The sequence below is a fragment of the Pholis gunnellus genome (genome assembly GCF_910591455.1).
Source record: "Pholis gunnellus genome assembly, chromosome: 19".
Taxonomy (NCBI): Eukaryota; Metazoa; Chordata; class Actinopteri; order Perciformes; family Pholidae; genus Pholis; species Pholis gunnellus.
Window position 1 is genome coordinate 608,282 of NC_136546.1, and position 16,096 is coordinate 624,377.

A 16,096-nucleotide genomic window follows, 5' to 3' on the forward strand; every position below is an offset into this window, starting at 1 on the left:
GAGGAGCGACGAAAACTGTTTCCATTCAAAAACAACGAGAGACCCAACAGAGCGCTGCACTTTTATTTAGCTTTTCATTAACACACATTTTAACTATGTGACATTCATCGATAAGAGCTAGTTTATTTTTTTTTTATTGTTTATGACCATGTGTTGGTTAAGAAATTGGCCCAATTAGTAATTGTTTCAATATTAAAATGGACTTTAACCGCCATTGTATGTATGTATGTATGTATGTATGTATGTATGTATGTATGTATGTATATACACACATTATATATATATGCAAAACTCCTGAAATAAAGTGGCAACTTTTCAGAGTTAATTCTCAGGAAACTAGTTTAGCAGGTGCTTATGAAATGTCTTTTCAATGTCACAGCGCCCCCATATGTACACTGTCAGTAACAGCTTGAGTACATACAAAAATCACTGCATAGCAAACTGAACATTAACTCAAATCAGATTCTCGTGCATTGAATGAATCAACATCAGTTTATTTAGGTGAAAAACAAAGCAGATAATACGTTTTTTCTGCTTCAGATATACAACATATTTATATTTGTGTAAAAATGGTAAAATCCTCATTTTTATATTAGTGGTAAAGGCACAAAACAAGTTTAGAAGCTCAGCGAGTATGGAGAAGCAGTTACACTTATATAACGGGTTAGTTCCAACAAGATTAAAGTGCTAATGGTACTCAAGAAGTAGTTATTTTGTTTTCCCATATCCTCCTTATTGTGGATATACTGTTTCTATCATTAAAATAAGCACAGCTGATACTTTTGTCTTTATAAAGGCTAAATAAACAATTAGTAATGAAACAACTCTGCAGCATATGAGGCTTTTGGCTGAGGCAGGAGACGCTGTAGGCATTGGGCTCGTCTAAGCAACCAAAGAACCCAATTTCACCGCATGGGCCATTTTATGGATTCTGCTTATGTTATATGGTAATGGTATGTGACCACCTATTTATCACGATTCCTGTGTCTGACAGAACACACCACTGCACTCTTTGGCCTGAGTGTGCCGTAGTCCTCCAGGTCAAAGGTCTGTCCAGGCAAAAGGGTGAAGTCAAACCTCTGGAGCAGCTTGGCCATAATCACTTTAGCTTCCATCTGCAATAGCCCCACAGACAATTGAGTTAGTTGCATGTGTTGTTATGTTTTGTGTGTGTTGATTATTTATGGCCTTCACCACCCACCTGAGCAAAGTTCTTCCCCAGGCATGAACGTGGACCGAGGGCAAAGGGGAAGTAGCAGTAATAAGGCCTTGTAAAACAGATAAGAGACAGCCTCCATTAATGCACACCATATTCCTTCTTTTAACTGGGACAATGATCAGTGGTCTGACCTGCTATGACTCAAAATAAAACATGGCCTTATGTGAAAATTGTATGCCTCTTACCTGGGAGCATCTGGGTGAAATCTGTCTGGATCAAATGTCAGCGGGTCCTTGAAGAATTTATCCATTCTCCCAGTCACATAGGAACTGAACTGAATTTCAGAAGAATGAATTGAACATCTTGACAGCAGGTACTTTTTGTTATGCTTTGTCAGTATTCTTCATGTATATAAAGTTAAAACTAATTGTATACCTTTTTAGGTTCTGACACACAATTCCTATTTTATGGGTAGAAACCAACTCAAAAGGGCACGACTCACAAAACACGTGACTCCCCCAGGTATGTGGATACCGTCAATGACAATGTCTTCCTGTATTTCCCGAGATGTCCCTGGAGCCGTTGGGTAGATCCTCAGAGTCTCTTTAAGCACCTGGGGGGAGGTTACAGCAGGAGGTGCACATCTTGGTTAAATCACTTTAAAAATGTTGATTTGAGCACATCAAAGCAGAATTGCAGAGAAGAGTTCTTGGTTTAGACTTATATATATATATTATTTAAATATTTAGGCTAACTTGAGAGTCAGCGAATGAATAAATGAATGAATAACTGAGTAAGCTGCACAATGGATTCACAACGTGCTTCACTTCTAAAGAGCTAAGCCATAATGTTCCTAACTTCATGAGATGTACCTGTGAGAGGTAGATCAGTTTCCCCAGATCGTCACAAGTGATGTCCTGTTTCATCCCAATGACATCATCCACCTCTTTCCTCACTCTGACAAATAAAAACACAACTGAAGTAACCATCATTTAAAAGCTACATTATTGAACTGTTTCACTGCATTGTTAGTTCTTACTTCTCCAGTATATCAGGAAGTCTTGCAAGTTCCATGATGCAAAAAGCCAGTTGATTAGCTGTTGTTTCGTGGCCTAAATGATGGAACATTACATTCAAATGGAGCAAATGTGGATCAACAACACATTCCTCTTTATTTTCAAACCAAAAAGTAAATGAAGGACTCAAATATAAGTGGTAATAATAATAACAGCACACAGACATGAGACAGAACATTTTTACAAAAGAGCATATTAATTATTGTAAATAACTATGTCAATATACTTGAAAAGTAATATTAAACTCTACATCTCCAGAATTCACATCTATACTGGTGGATAGTTTGTGTACTGCGTGAAAGGAAAATGTGTTTTATTTGAATTTTGTGTCCCTTTAACAGTGTTAGCTTGTGCTACAAAGGAGCACAACATATATTGAGCTTATTTTGGAGCAATTCACACCTTAAAGCAGAAACAACACAGACTTACCCGCGATGAAAAATGTCACAAAGTTGTCCAACATTAACTCTTCATCTTCTTCAGTCATGCATTCCTCTGAAATAACAAGGAAATAGAGTTGAACAACTAAACCAATATTCCAGTCATCTGAATATATCATTTGTATATACGTATACATATTCTATCTACTGTATGTGATTGTGAACAGGCCGAGCTTAACCTTACAGATCTGCTCTGCAGATCTCATAATATTTAAAATGAATGATGCAAATGTTGAGATGATGATGCTTGTAGTTGATTTGTTTTGATATACTAGTTTAAAGTAAATACTTATCTATACCCTGTAAACTAGTGTTTGCTACTGTCATAACTGAGGAATGTTTAATCTGTCAATCAATCTGAACTTTAGGGCGGGACCATAACCTTTGCCAGCTGTTTTGATGATCTGCGTGAGGATGTCGTTGGGAACGTCATCGCCGTTTTCCATTGCAGTCTTTCTGTCCTGAATCCACTGAGCTCCAGTTGTGCGCAGCAGGTGGCACGCTTCCCTCACCTCTTTAATGAATGCTCTGTTCTTTGGGTTGAACTGGAAATGTGAGATTTGAGGATCTGACACAGTTAATAATATTGTCACCACACAAACTCCATACAGACTTGCTGTGAAGTCTTACCTTATAAAAGCTGTCTCTGACAGAGACGAGCATCCCTTTCAGACATGTCTGTACGGCTTTAGGGAAACGTGACCTATCCTTCAGCTGCTCTAAATCCACACCAAAAGCAACCTGAGGGTTATCAGGAAAACAAAGTGGATTCCATGTTTTTTTTATCATAAGCTGGTGCTCTTGTCACATGCAAGAAAAACGTTTGGGAACACACTACAACATAGCAACATTCTACAAGTCATTTTCAATGGAAGCCAGTGAAATGAAGCTACATACAGAAGGCCAACACGCACAATGTTGCTGGCCACGCTTAGCTGTTTTGTTGCTTTTGTTGCTTACAATGTAAACATAGGATAAGGCACAATACCTTAGCAATGACATCAAGGGTAACAAAGTTGACTAGGTGGAGCATGCTGGCCTCTGTCTGGTTATCAGCGACATCCGAAAGTGTAGTCATCAGTTTCTCTGCCCTCTCATTGAAAGTGCCTATTAGACCTCTCAAATACCTGGAAGTAAGGGTAGTTTGAGACAGCGGACTTTAAAGCTCCACAGAAATTCTGCAAATGGACCAAAAGAAACAAAACAAAAAATACCCACAATCTGAACAGCATTTTACAAAGATCGCAAACACTGGATATCAAATAAACGTTGAGCCGATACTCTGTTGTGACTCTTTGTGATGACTGAATCACTCACAAGCTGCTGAATGCCGGGTCCATGATCCGGCGCTGTTTATACCACTGTTCATGGTCCTGTGCTGTAACCAGACCCTTACCTAGGAACCTTGAAAAGAGACATGGAACACAATACTTTCTACTTAGAAAAACAAGGTTGCAGAGGACTTGGCATTGAAGTGAACCAACAAAGTCACTTCCTGGGACTCCAAAGTGGACCGACAATACTCATGTACCTAGAACATTAGTTGTTGTCAGAGATCAATTACTTTTGAGTGTTTTGTAATTTGTATTTGATAGGGCCAATTAAAAATCTAACGTAATTTGTAACAAAATACTTTAGAGTGGAGTAATTTTGTATTTAAAATACTCAAAATACTTTCTCCACGAATCAAAAAACAGTTCACGAGTTCAGTCTTCAGATCTTCAAGTTCAACGGATTGTCTGTCAAGTTCAATATTGTATCTGAGTGTGACAGATGTCAACTAGCTTGATGTATAACTTATGTCTGGGTCTGGCTACATAGCCTATTGTATATACATGGTGATGGTTATAATATCAAGCTAGCGATCGATGCTAACATGCTGATCGATGCTAACATGCTAATGACGCTAGCATACTCTCTAGGCTAGTGCATAGCCAGTGTTTAGCAAGTTAACTTATCAGTCGAGTAGCTAGCTATAGGAAGAGGGAGATTGGGAGCTTGTATGTAATATGTGATGAATATTTTCTTGTTGATACAAAGCCAAAGTTTATGGGCTGTTAAGTCCCATTAATAAAAACATATATATACATAATCAATCAAGTTGTTGTGTTTTAATAGCTTTGCTTAGTTACACTGACATTCTGTGACTGTTGTTCCTTTTTGTGGGGTTCACCAGAGCTTTGTGTACATTATAGCCCAAACCTGAATGCTCTGCTATTCCACATTGTGAGAAAATGGAAAATCCAGAAAAAAGTATTTCCTATATTTTAAATACAAAATACATGTATTTTGTTACATTTTCTGGCACCAGTATTTTGTATTTTGTATTTTGTTGTAATACATTTATTTGGGGGTAATACATTTATTTGGGGGTATTTTGTAATACGATGTATTTTTGCCCATCTCTGGTTGTTGTCGGTTCAGGAAACATTTTGACAGTATAACAAATATACACTTATTATTACTATTCATTGTTTTATTGTTCATAGGCCAAACAACTTGTAAGACATATGCAGTATGAAAAGTATAACTAATCTAACGTCTGATAAACTACCTTTGACCAAACAGGTTGAAGATTTGGCTGTAGAAGAATCTATCTTTGGGATACTTTGGAGACATCAGGACCTCCTGAAACAGAGCCATCAAAGGAGGGAACAAACATTATCATGATGTATTCCTATCTTTACATTAGCAAAAAGGATAACATTAACATTAATTTTGCAAGGGTTTCTTCCAAAGCAGGACTAGCTGTGTATGTGTGCACTTTTATACTGCGTATTGTGCAATGCTTATGCAACTGGTGGTTACACAATTCTATTGAAAGGTGTGGGTGTTTACCTTTGTTCCCTCTGGGCAGGTCACAAGGATTACAATGTAATGCAGGAAATTTTGCCTGCAAACAGGCCCATGGTTCTCAGCCCTGTAAATGACATCTTAATTATGGGTTGGTATTATGAAGGTAAATATGCTGCAAAAAGCAAGAGCTTGTGGACTTGATGGGAGAACCTTTAGAACAAAAATCAAAACTTTTATGTTTAAATTTTCACCTGTGTAAAATGTTCACACAATTTGAATTTAAAGTCACAGAAAAAGAAAACATGAGAGCGTGTAGAAAAAATTTGAACGTGTATGTTCAAATTTTCACAGAAATCATTCACCCACGTGTTCTGAATGTGACGTTTTTGAGCACAAATTTCCTACATTTGAGATACCAAGAAAAACATGATATTGTACATTATATGAAATCCAATGCTCATAGAATAAAAAAGGAGTGAAAGCCACAGTTAAAATATCATGAAATAATCCTCTTTGAGCTGCCATAAAACCCTTTCCTTCGTAGGTTGACACGTCCAATGGATTCCAATAGACTATTACCATACTCCATACAAAGGTTCAAATGGTTTTACTCTACAGCTTTTGTGAAATTTAAAGGGAAAGTAAGTCACCTCAAATTACATTATGACTTACTATTAATTCAAATATACATGGTTATCCTCAACAGGACTACATTGAGATAATTCAGATAATCTATGAAGGATTGTTTCAAATGATAGTTCTTTGGAATCAGACCATGCGGCAACCTCCGCTTCTAAAAACTGAAGTGCCTTGAACTTGCAGTATCCCATCAACTCCTCTGGTTGTATGGAAGTCTATGAGAAAATGACTACTTCTCTCTTGATTTATTACCTCAGTAAACATTGTAAACATGAGTTTATGGTCTCAGTCTCTAGTTTCAAGTCTTCTACAGCATGATGTTCATTTAGTATATGATGGTCCATTTAGAGTGGATTACACTTTTGTGGCTGTCCTTGAATTTATTTAAATATCAATCTACATATGCGGATACAAAACAAGTCCTTTTTTCTACAAGCTCTCTTTTTTTCATTTAACTTCAAATTCAGCCCCCGTGTGTGAACATTTGATACAAAGTTTAAAGTTTCTATTTTTTTTTTTTTTTAAACTGTCACATCAAGTCGATTGCGTTTTGCAACATATTAATCACGGAAATAACGACAACTTAGACACATAGAGGAACAGCAAACACATCGGAATTAGTTTACAAACGGAAATGATTATGTTATATCACTTATGTCTATCGAATATGTATAAAATATTGCTCAGTTTAACTACCATTCCAGGAATTTGTCGTGTATAATTTCTCCATTCCTCATTGCCCTCACATACGCCGCTGCATGTCCGAAGAGAAAACTGTCGGGAGAAAAAACAAAAGGGGAAAGTTATGTCAAAACAATAGTTTAATGTTAGCTTGCTAATGTAGGTTAGGTGAAAACAAGTAACTTCAGCGTTAGCATTAACTTAGCTAACATTTAATAATGCCCAACTTCACTTGCCTGTCTCTCGGTGGCCCAGGTATGTGGTCATACTTCATATGAATATGATTAACATACAAGCAGTAAGCAAGAAACCATATGAAAATCAGAAAGAGCAGAAGCATAGTAGTCCAGCTCAAAATCTCGAGGAAAATTGCCATTTTGGTAAGTTAAGTCAAGTCTAATAAGTCGGTTTGCTAGTCTAAAGCATACTGTAAACAAAGACAGTCGTTCGTCAAGTCCTCCGGAATTGTACAGCCTGCGTCAATATAGACGACATTTATCACATGTCAAACTCTAATGTGTACCCAGAATGCACCAGAACGGGCTCCATAGCTCAGTGGTTAGAGCACTGGTCTTGTAAACCAGGGGTCGCGAGTTCGATCCTCGCTGGGGCCTGATTGGTTGAATATTCGTTCTTCCCATGTTTTCGTCAGTAATGTTGCGTTATAAGGTACATCTCATCTCTCTTGATTGCATCCCCGTTTCCCTCACGCGCGTCCTTTCCTTGCTTCTTAGTCCCTCCCACCAGGGAGGAAAGAGGAAATATCTTTTAAGAGATATGAGACGTCCTTTCCTCAGTTCCGTCACGTGAAGCAACGTCTGTTTCTGATGACGGCGGCCGCTGATCACAGCTGGATCAGCTGTCTCTCCAGCTGGAGAGACTTTTGAGAAGTTTGTGTTACACATGATCACTGTACATAATAATAGTAACTAATAATACTAAAAAACTAATAAATACACACAGTAATCATCACTGTAGAGGTGTGTTCTCTCTGTAGACTGTTACCTCTTGAACAAACTGTGTCCTGTGTCCTGTTAAAAAGTGCAGGATTGATTTCTACATGCGGAATGCGTCTTATTTATTAATTATTTTCGTCTGTACGTTTTGAAATTGTGATCGTGATCATTATTAGATAACCCAGAATATGATTATTATTTCTCTTGAACACTGGAATTAATTTATTAGGCTCCATGTTTCAGGTTAAACTTCAATTATATAACTCATCAAACCAGACACTCTCAGCCACTCTCAGAATGATGATGGTAAATGATGTAATAAGCTCTCTCTGACTTGAATTATTTCCATAATAAAAGTTATTGAAGGAAATATCATTAAAGAGATCATTAAAAGACAAATCTTTCTAATAAATGAAGAAAGTTGTTTGTGGTCCTTTTGTTGTTTAGTCTACAATGAACATATATTTAAACCAGATGGTGAATCAGAAAACTAATCAAATATAAACTAGTTTAATCTGTGATCTGTCTTCACTCTGGTATGAAACTCCAGTGACGTTGAAACAAATCAGATCAGTCCGATCGGCTGCAGCGTCCAATCACATAACTGATGAACAATCAGGGGGCGTGTCGGCCTTTAAAACACTTCCTGGAAGGCTGTTCTCATGCGTCCTCGCTCGGAGATCGAGGAGTGAGGAAATGACAATTAAGAGACTTGGGATGTACCCATCGTGTCGCGTTTAGCCTCCTAACATCCTTGACACAAGCTAAAGAAAATGCTTTTTTATTACCGACAGCCAACAATATGGTGAATAATTCTTATTGGCAAATTAGCTTTACACCTTCTGTAAAAGCAGTTACAGGTTTGATACTCATTAGCTTAGAAGTAAATTAGCTGTAGCCTGTTAGCCTTAAATCCAAAGTCTGCCACAGGACATAGGCTATAGGGTAAAATTGACATCATTATTCTATATCATTTTAAACTCATATAAAACTGTTCATACTGTCAATTACCCCTAAGCAAAAAGTTAGATCTGGGATCCAGAGGAGTTTATTATATGTTGTACATAACAACTTGTAACAAATGTTAGCACTTGCAAGAGAAGGTAAATGCATCAGGAATGAGTATGTCTTTTGGTAAGACTTTAGCGCTGAGCCGTCATTATGAACACTGCAGGTGTTAGTAGCCTACAGACAAGTTCCCAAACGGATTAGTTATTGAGACAGTGTCTTACAAATGGGTCTTTTTGGTGGGTTAGGTAGCTATTTAAAGTGGCATAGGATCTTTATTATATCATTAATCTATTTTTCTAAGATAAAATAGTAGGGTACACAATATCAGTTGTGTACACAACAAACACATCAAAGAAATCTCTGTAGTCCAGATGGTGTTTATGCAACAGCCCTAAATAAACTGAGCTATATGCTTACTTAATAACGTAGAAATAGGTTTATGTATCATGCATCCACTGCACTTTGTAAACTTAACAATGAACATAGCGCTGAGGTAAGTTTTGAGTTTTCACAACTTTAAAACTTTGAACCACATTGTACTGCCTCCCACCTCAGAGTTCACCCCTCACCAATCAGTTTCAGCACGAAAGGACAAGGGAAATCCTCCATGATTGAAAATAGTTCCAATGTTGCCAATCGGAGCATAGAACTACGTAGATAGATGCACTTCACACATCAGATCCCACCTTTTCACCTCAGCTGGCGAAGCGGGAAATCCTCTCTTTATACAATTACACTCATCTCCAGAAGCACTGAAATAACAGTAATTGTTTGAGTCAACACGGAATCTCACAGGATTAATAAAGAGATGCATACAGAAGTGATAGGCTAAGTGATGCAGATGGACATTGTGAATCAAATGAGCACTTATGTTTGCTTGTGTAAATATCTTGGTTCATCATTAAACACATTCTGCAGTGCTAAAAGGCTTTGACAATGTTAGCATGAAACGAACAACATCAGATTAGAGTTGTGTATTTTTTTAGAACAGCATAAAGAACAGCATAAACTGATTTCATCTGATGCATGCACTCTTTTCCCCTGACGCACTAGCCTGTACAGAATCCTATTTGTAGGAGGAAATACATTGATCCATATAATACAATGATATTTCTGACTGATTCTAGCTCATTTGGGACTCTTAATGTCAGTATAGTCTTCTTGGTGGTCAAATACTGCTCTCATTTTAACAGGTAAACCCCAAAAAGCTCAACATGTCCTCTTCTTAAAGTATACACTCACCTACTTAACATTTGTAGTCTTACACAAAGCCAAAGTTATGAACAGAAGACTAATCTGAGCTTCATCTCAGCCTGTGTGCTGACAGATACTATAGGAGTATGTTCACATGGTAAACCAGGCTGTCAATAGCTTTTCAGAGTCACAGAATTACCAACATTTTTCAGTCCACTTATTTGAAGCCGAAGACGGTGATGCTGAAAGTAAAACAGGATGTCTAGGACAAATCAAGAGTTTGTGTTCATGCTGATGTATTGGTGATGTTGTCTCTATTTAACCCTGCAGATCAACTGATGATACATTTAAGCAAAAAAGTATTAGTTGATTGATTGGTAAGTGGCAACATTTTTGATAATCCATTAATCGTTTATGAATTCATTAAGAAAAATACCCCAAATTCACTTGTACCAATTTCTAACATGTCTTCTGTGATGATCATCAAAATATCTTTTGGTTTTGTACTGTAGCTCGAACAGGACATTTGAAAATGGGCTTTGGGAAAATGTGATATTTGACTATCTTACATTTTATTAAACAATTAATCAATTACTCAATAATTGTGAAAATGATCTGCAGATTAATTGCTCATGAAAATAACTGCACTACAACCTAACAACAAATGTGATGCTAGAATGAAAATGGCTTTAATGGTGGCTATCTATTTAGAAGGTTACCTTTAAATGCAACTGGTGAATAACAGGTACATTTTTTATAAAATAAATGTTGTCAATTGTCTCAAATATAAAGTAATGTTATTCTGAATAAGAATAACAAAGCTTTGAGATCTCACTGTGATGATTAGAGTAGCTGCAGGTCCAGTGCTCCATGGGCTCTATTTGTACTTAGTTGTGGTGACCAGCAGGGGGTGCTCGATGTCAGTTTCTTGAATGTTCATTCTCCCATGCCTGCTGTTTCTTTGTGAACATGACTAGTGACTAGTGTCAAACAGAACTGTGTAGTGCACATTTACACGAGAATTCTGTCCATTTTAGTTTCCATCATTCCTGCAAGACAATATCTCACATTCTGATCTAACGTATCTGAGAAACCTCATCTGACCTTAAGTACCACTTTCTTCTTACTTGTTTGCTGCAATCCATTCACTTCTACCACTATGGCCACTTCATACCTGTACATATTGTTCGCAATAAGCTTCAAGCTTGTCTGCATTCTTATCTTAAAATGAACGAGCAATCATATTTCTGGTCCAGGGTCTTGGCTCTGTGTAAACGGTGGAGGCTAGGGGCTGTTTGATGTTGTTATGGCTGGCTGGCTGCCGCCTCAGTACAACTAGATCTGCAGGCCCCTCTCATGGCCAAAGGTATTGTGTTGGCTGCTCTTTTGATTATATTATCAACAGAGAGAGAGGGGGGGGGGGTTAAGACTCCCAATAGACATAAGTAAACAAATAAAAGTTTGTAGATTCTGGTTCATCCAAAGAATGTCAGTCATCCAGACGTCTCTGAGGATATTAATGTCCAGTGTTGGGATTATTAGGCTGAATATTGTTTGAGCTTGGTAAAACAATTTGCCTGTTCTCGGTCCGCAAGATTGAAGAGCATGAAGAATATTAAAGAGGAAAGGACACTTTGACAGTAGACAGCATACATATTGTGCTTTTAAATGGAAAAGTCCCTGCAAGTGAATGTAAATGCTAAATGGACTGTACTTGTATTTCTCTTTTCTAGTCTTTCGACCACTCAAAGCTCTTTAACACCACATGTCATCATGCATTCATACACTGATAACAGGAGCTACCATGCAAGGTGCCACCTGCCCACGAGGACTAACTAACTAATTCATAACCATTCACACACCACATGCACAGCCTGCGGGAGCAGCTTTAGTGTGTAGATGATGAACACGGTAAACATCACCTGCTACACATCAGCATGTTGACATTTCCACTGTGAGCATGCTGACCTTAGCATGTCGGTTAGTCTTGTTATTTTTTCACATAGTAACCACCGATACCACCTGTAGCTGGAGGAAAACCTGTCACAAAATAATACACATGTTTTTTGGCGAAGTGCTCCACAACTCTTGGATTTCTGCCTCATATGAGTGGAGGCTCCATTTTGAGATTAGTCTTGTTGATCATCTCAGAACAAGGCCTTCCTCTGTGTCAGGCTGGTCAAGGAATGGGATAAATTGAACTCCAGATAATCCATAAGATCCTAAGATCCACTGGCATTCTCATAAGTCATGTAGGCAGAGCAGCTAAAGCATGTGTATGGGTTTGTTTGTTACCATCAGTGGAAGCAAAGCCTTCTCTGCTGGCCTAAACAGAATCACAAAGTTATAGCTACTTTATAATTGAATACTTTTAATTATTGTTCCCATTATCTTATTTTCTCATTGCACAGCTCCTGTCTTCCTCAGTTGCTCTGCTTCCAGTGCAGCTTGTTTTAAGTAGAGCTTTTATCCAATCAGATTTCACCTCTGTGTCTCTAGGTAAGAAGAAAGGCCTGAGGCCTGCTAGGAAGCCTTTGCAGTTTAAGTGAATGGGGATAATATTGTTGATTGTCATAGTCTTCAACCATTCAGATTTTTAGTTTGACATGTTGGGCGTATTCTTTGACATGTCAGAGCTTCTCGGTGGCCTACAAGTACGTCAGCATTAACGTGCAGCTCAGCATTAACGTGCAGCTCAGCATTAACGTGTGGTGTGATTGGTCAGTGGGCTAGCTAGCAGAAGTTAGTAGTAGTAAGAGTTCAAGTTGAAAGATATGTAAGAAGTTATGACATTTTTTGCGTTTTGTTTGGTGTAGCTTTGTTTTTTTAACACTCAATGGCTGAAGGAGGAGAAACGGATTTCTCATGAAGGACATTTCCAGAAAAACTGGTCATCGTAAGAAAGGGTCGGCCGATCCCACAGCTAGCAGTCCTGACCCAGCCAGGAAAAGGATTTGTACGAACGGTATTCCTGGCTGACAGCGTCGGAGAAGCGTTGCACATTTTATGGCTAAGAATGCGTTTTATTTGCAACTGAGCGTCTTGATGTTTGGAGCTGTTTGGAGCTACGCTACGCTAACCTGAGGTGGCTAACCAAGGTAGCAACATGACACCACAGCACGGCAGGACACTTACAAGCTACGGTGCTTTTGCAAACTTTAGCTGAGACCCGAGTGGATCAACGAATACGTTCGTAGGAGGACCTCTGGCTGGTACTGAACCGCATCGATGTTCTGTACAACCGCGTCATTGAACTCTTCATTAACAAAGAAAGGAGGATGGACTTTGTCTTTAAGTGAACAGCAGCTCTGGTAAGTGAACAGCTTTTGTTTTACATCTGCAGTAGCGTTACTACTGTGTTCATGTGTCTATGGTGTCATTTTTATGATATGGTTAATATTGTTCCCTCTGATGTGAATAATATTTGAATGGCTCGTGCTCTTCAGTGTGTGGTGGAATACGTGTTTTAGCGCTACAGTGTTGCTGGATTGATTTGTCATGCTTTGTTGTCATAAATATCTGTGACTAGTTCTTGTGAGTTTGTTCTTGTCATTGTGTTGATTACATTGATTTTGACTATTGTCCATTAATTACGATGCATCCCGTCATGCGCAGGGTTAGGGTCGGACATTTGATTCTCTGTTTGGGCTTTTGTTTTCTTTTACAAAGCAAGAATTATGGTCTGGAGAAATGGGGATTGTGTGGCGATTGCTTTAGCCCTGTTTGAATCAGTAGGGAACAGCTAAACGCTGCGGGAGAGTTTGTTTTTTGCTGTTGTTTTCCTGCTAAACTAGTTTAGCGCGCCTCCCAGTACACACGCGTCTCACCAGGGTACAATGTTTTATTCTTATTAATCAAATTTATTTAAAAGGGACCATGTACAGTTTAAACATAAATGTCTCCATTCGATGCACTATACCAGATTGTAGCTTAAGCTAATTTGCATCTGCAGTCCCTTGGCAGGTCAAACAAGGACAAGACAATAACACAGTAAAAGGAAAAGACATAATACAAAGATATACCATAAAAAACATACAAGACACTCAATACAACGCTACACACAAATAGCACATACAAAATTAATGTTTGTCAATAAAATCAAGTCAGAAAGACTACAAGAATTGAGGTCAGTGTGTGCAGTGTTGTGCAGCTTTTAAAATACCTTTTAAGTTGGATTTAAAAGTGCTAATAGAGCTGCAGCTCCTCACACTTTCAGGCAGGGTGTTCCACTGATGTGTTGCTTTTACAGAGAAGGCAGATTGTCCAAAAGTAGTGCGGCAAAATGGTATTTTACAGTCTCGTGTAGAGGATATTCTTGATGATCGAATGGAACTGACTGAGCGAGTGTATACAAAGTCACGGAGTGGAGGAGGGGCCAAACCATTTAAAAGTCTATAGACCAGGCACAAGTTTGAGAACAATCTAAAATTGTCAAAGCTCAGTAGATTGTGCTTCTCCAATACCCTACAATGGTGAAAGTTCAACGGCCTTTTGTCCAGGATTTTTATTGTTTGGTTATATAATGACTCGAGAGGTCTTATGACCGTTTCACCAGCCTGCCCCCAACATGTAATGCAGTAGGACATGTGGGAAAGGATCATGGCTGCATAAACATCTTGGTCCACCGAAAACTATATTTCCCACAATTTTCCCACAACTGCATTTTCCAAATGCACTAGTATTATTCAAACGTGTTCGGTTCGTAAGCCTCGTACCAAACGGTTTAATACGAATACGTGTATTGTTACACCCCTAATAACCTGTAGCTGTGGCGTCATAATGAGGTTATTAGGAGGTGGTTCAACTGTAGTAGGACAGCACTGAAGGCGCAGGTATAAAATGCACGGCCCGCAATCAATATATATCGCAATAAATGCAATATGTGTGTTTCCATGACGGCTGTTTTTCTCTGAACCCTTGTTAGTGTGTGAGTGTATGTTTGTTAGCGTGGGCTGGGGTTACCCTCAGCACAAGTGATCTGAAGGAGGGGCAATGCAGCCTGTAGCGACAGCAGCAAGGGACTTGAATTGCCATGCTGTTTGCCGGTTAACCAGCCGCAGTACACCCAGAGGAAATCTCATGTTCCTGCCAGCCTACAAAAGTAAACAGATTTGTAACCACCAAGCCCTGGCACGGGGCTAAAGGAATGAATCCCATCACACATTCACTGACTAAAATGTATGTGCGCTGCGAAGCATGCATTCAGAAATGTTTTCACATTTTGTACGTGAAACAATCCAAGCTAAATTGAAATACAATGGTCGGCTTGGACTTCTGTATAACCACAGTAACATGAAACCCATACCCTCCACAAACTGTGAAGTGTATTCAGCAGGTTTTTAAAAGCAGCCGCCCGGGAACTCGTGCTCCATTCAATATTTCAGATAACATCTTTTAGCCACAGAGTTTTAAACCTCCTTTCTCTTTCATCTTTCTTCTGTATTCTCTCTCTCTCTCTGCTTTCTCCTCTGTCTACACATCTGAGGTTATTTATCTGTTATTCTGCAGCAGAAATGTGCTCCACATGTGTCTGGCTTCCATCCACTCAGCACTCATCTGTAGTCAACTTAGGAGTCAATGAAGGACCATAGTAGACCTACCAAGCTCCTTAGTGTTCATTCCACAGTAGATACTCAACACACGGATGGATAGATGGATTTCTAAGTATCTCTTTGCTTCTGCACATAACATTAGTACATTCTCTGCTAACTGTGTCCCTCTTTTGACCTAATGTTCTATTGTAAACACATAACCAGGCTTTTCACTTGGGTCAATGATAGACATCATGACCTACAGGAATTAAAGTATCTAAATGGAGTATTGGGATTGCTTAAACCTATGGATTTGCATTACCCTGACATTTGAACTTTTAATCTCAATGTTATTTAATCCTCTGGATAGAGTATAGCCTCGGAGAACATGATGGGAGAAAAAGATCAACCTAGATACCACAGAGGAGATGGATGACAGGGATGGCGGCTGTTGGTTAAGGCATGCAGGGGCTTAAGAGGTTTCATTTATGTATTAGCAGGAATTTTCTCTCTGGTTGAGTGGAACCTTCTGCATAATTTTGATATCCAGCTGGTCTTTTCTGGAACATCAATTAACAGGAATTTCTAGCCAACACTGCTATCCATCGTGCTC

General features: G+C 38.7%; 1 protein-coding gene across 3 annotated transcripts; it reads right to left on the minus strand.

Annotated features, from left to right (window-relative positions):
* Positions 1–62: 62 nt before the first annotated feature.
* LOC306711890 (cholesterol 24-hydroxylase-like) lies at positions 63–7,505 on the minus strand. 3 transcript variants are annotated; one of them, XM_079180967.1, is made up of 15 exons: positions 7,315–7,505; positions 6,807–6,884; positions 5,514–5,595; positions 5,230–5,303; positions 3,993–4,079; positions 3,664–3,802; positions 3,306–3,416; positions 3,058–3,220; positions 2,665–2,730; positions 2,199–2,271; positions 2,032–2,116; positions 1,662–1,772; positions 1,405–1,493; positions 1,202–1,268; positions 63–1,115 (listed from the first exon to the last, which is right to left on the minus strand). In XM_079180967.1, the coding sequence occupies exons 1-15, from the start codon at positions 7,338–7,340 to the stop codon at positions 966–968; spliced, it is 1,401 nt and encodes a 466-aa protein (XP_079037093.1). In that variant the 5' UTR covers positions 7,341–7,505; the 3' UTR covers positions 63–965. The 3 variants fall into 3 exon arrangements, with proteins under 3 accessions (XP_079037093.1, XP_079037092.1, XP_079037091.1); XM_079180966.1 differs by lacking the exon at positions 7,315–7,505 and adding an exon at positions 7,028–7,273 and having other exon boundaries at positions 3,058–3,208; XM_079180965.1 differs by lacking the exon at positions 7,315–7,505 and adding an exon at positions 7,028–7,272.
* Between the last annotated feature and the right edge of the window lie 8,591 nt (positions 7,506–16,096).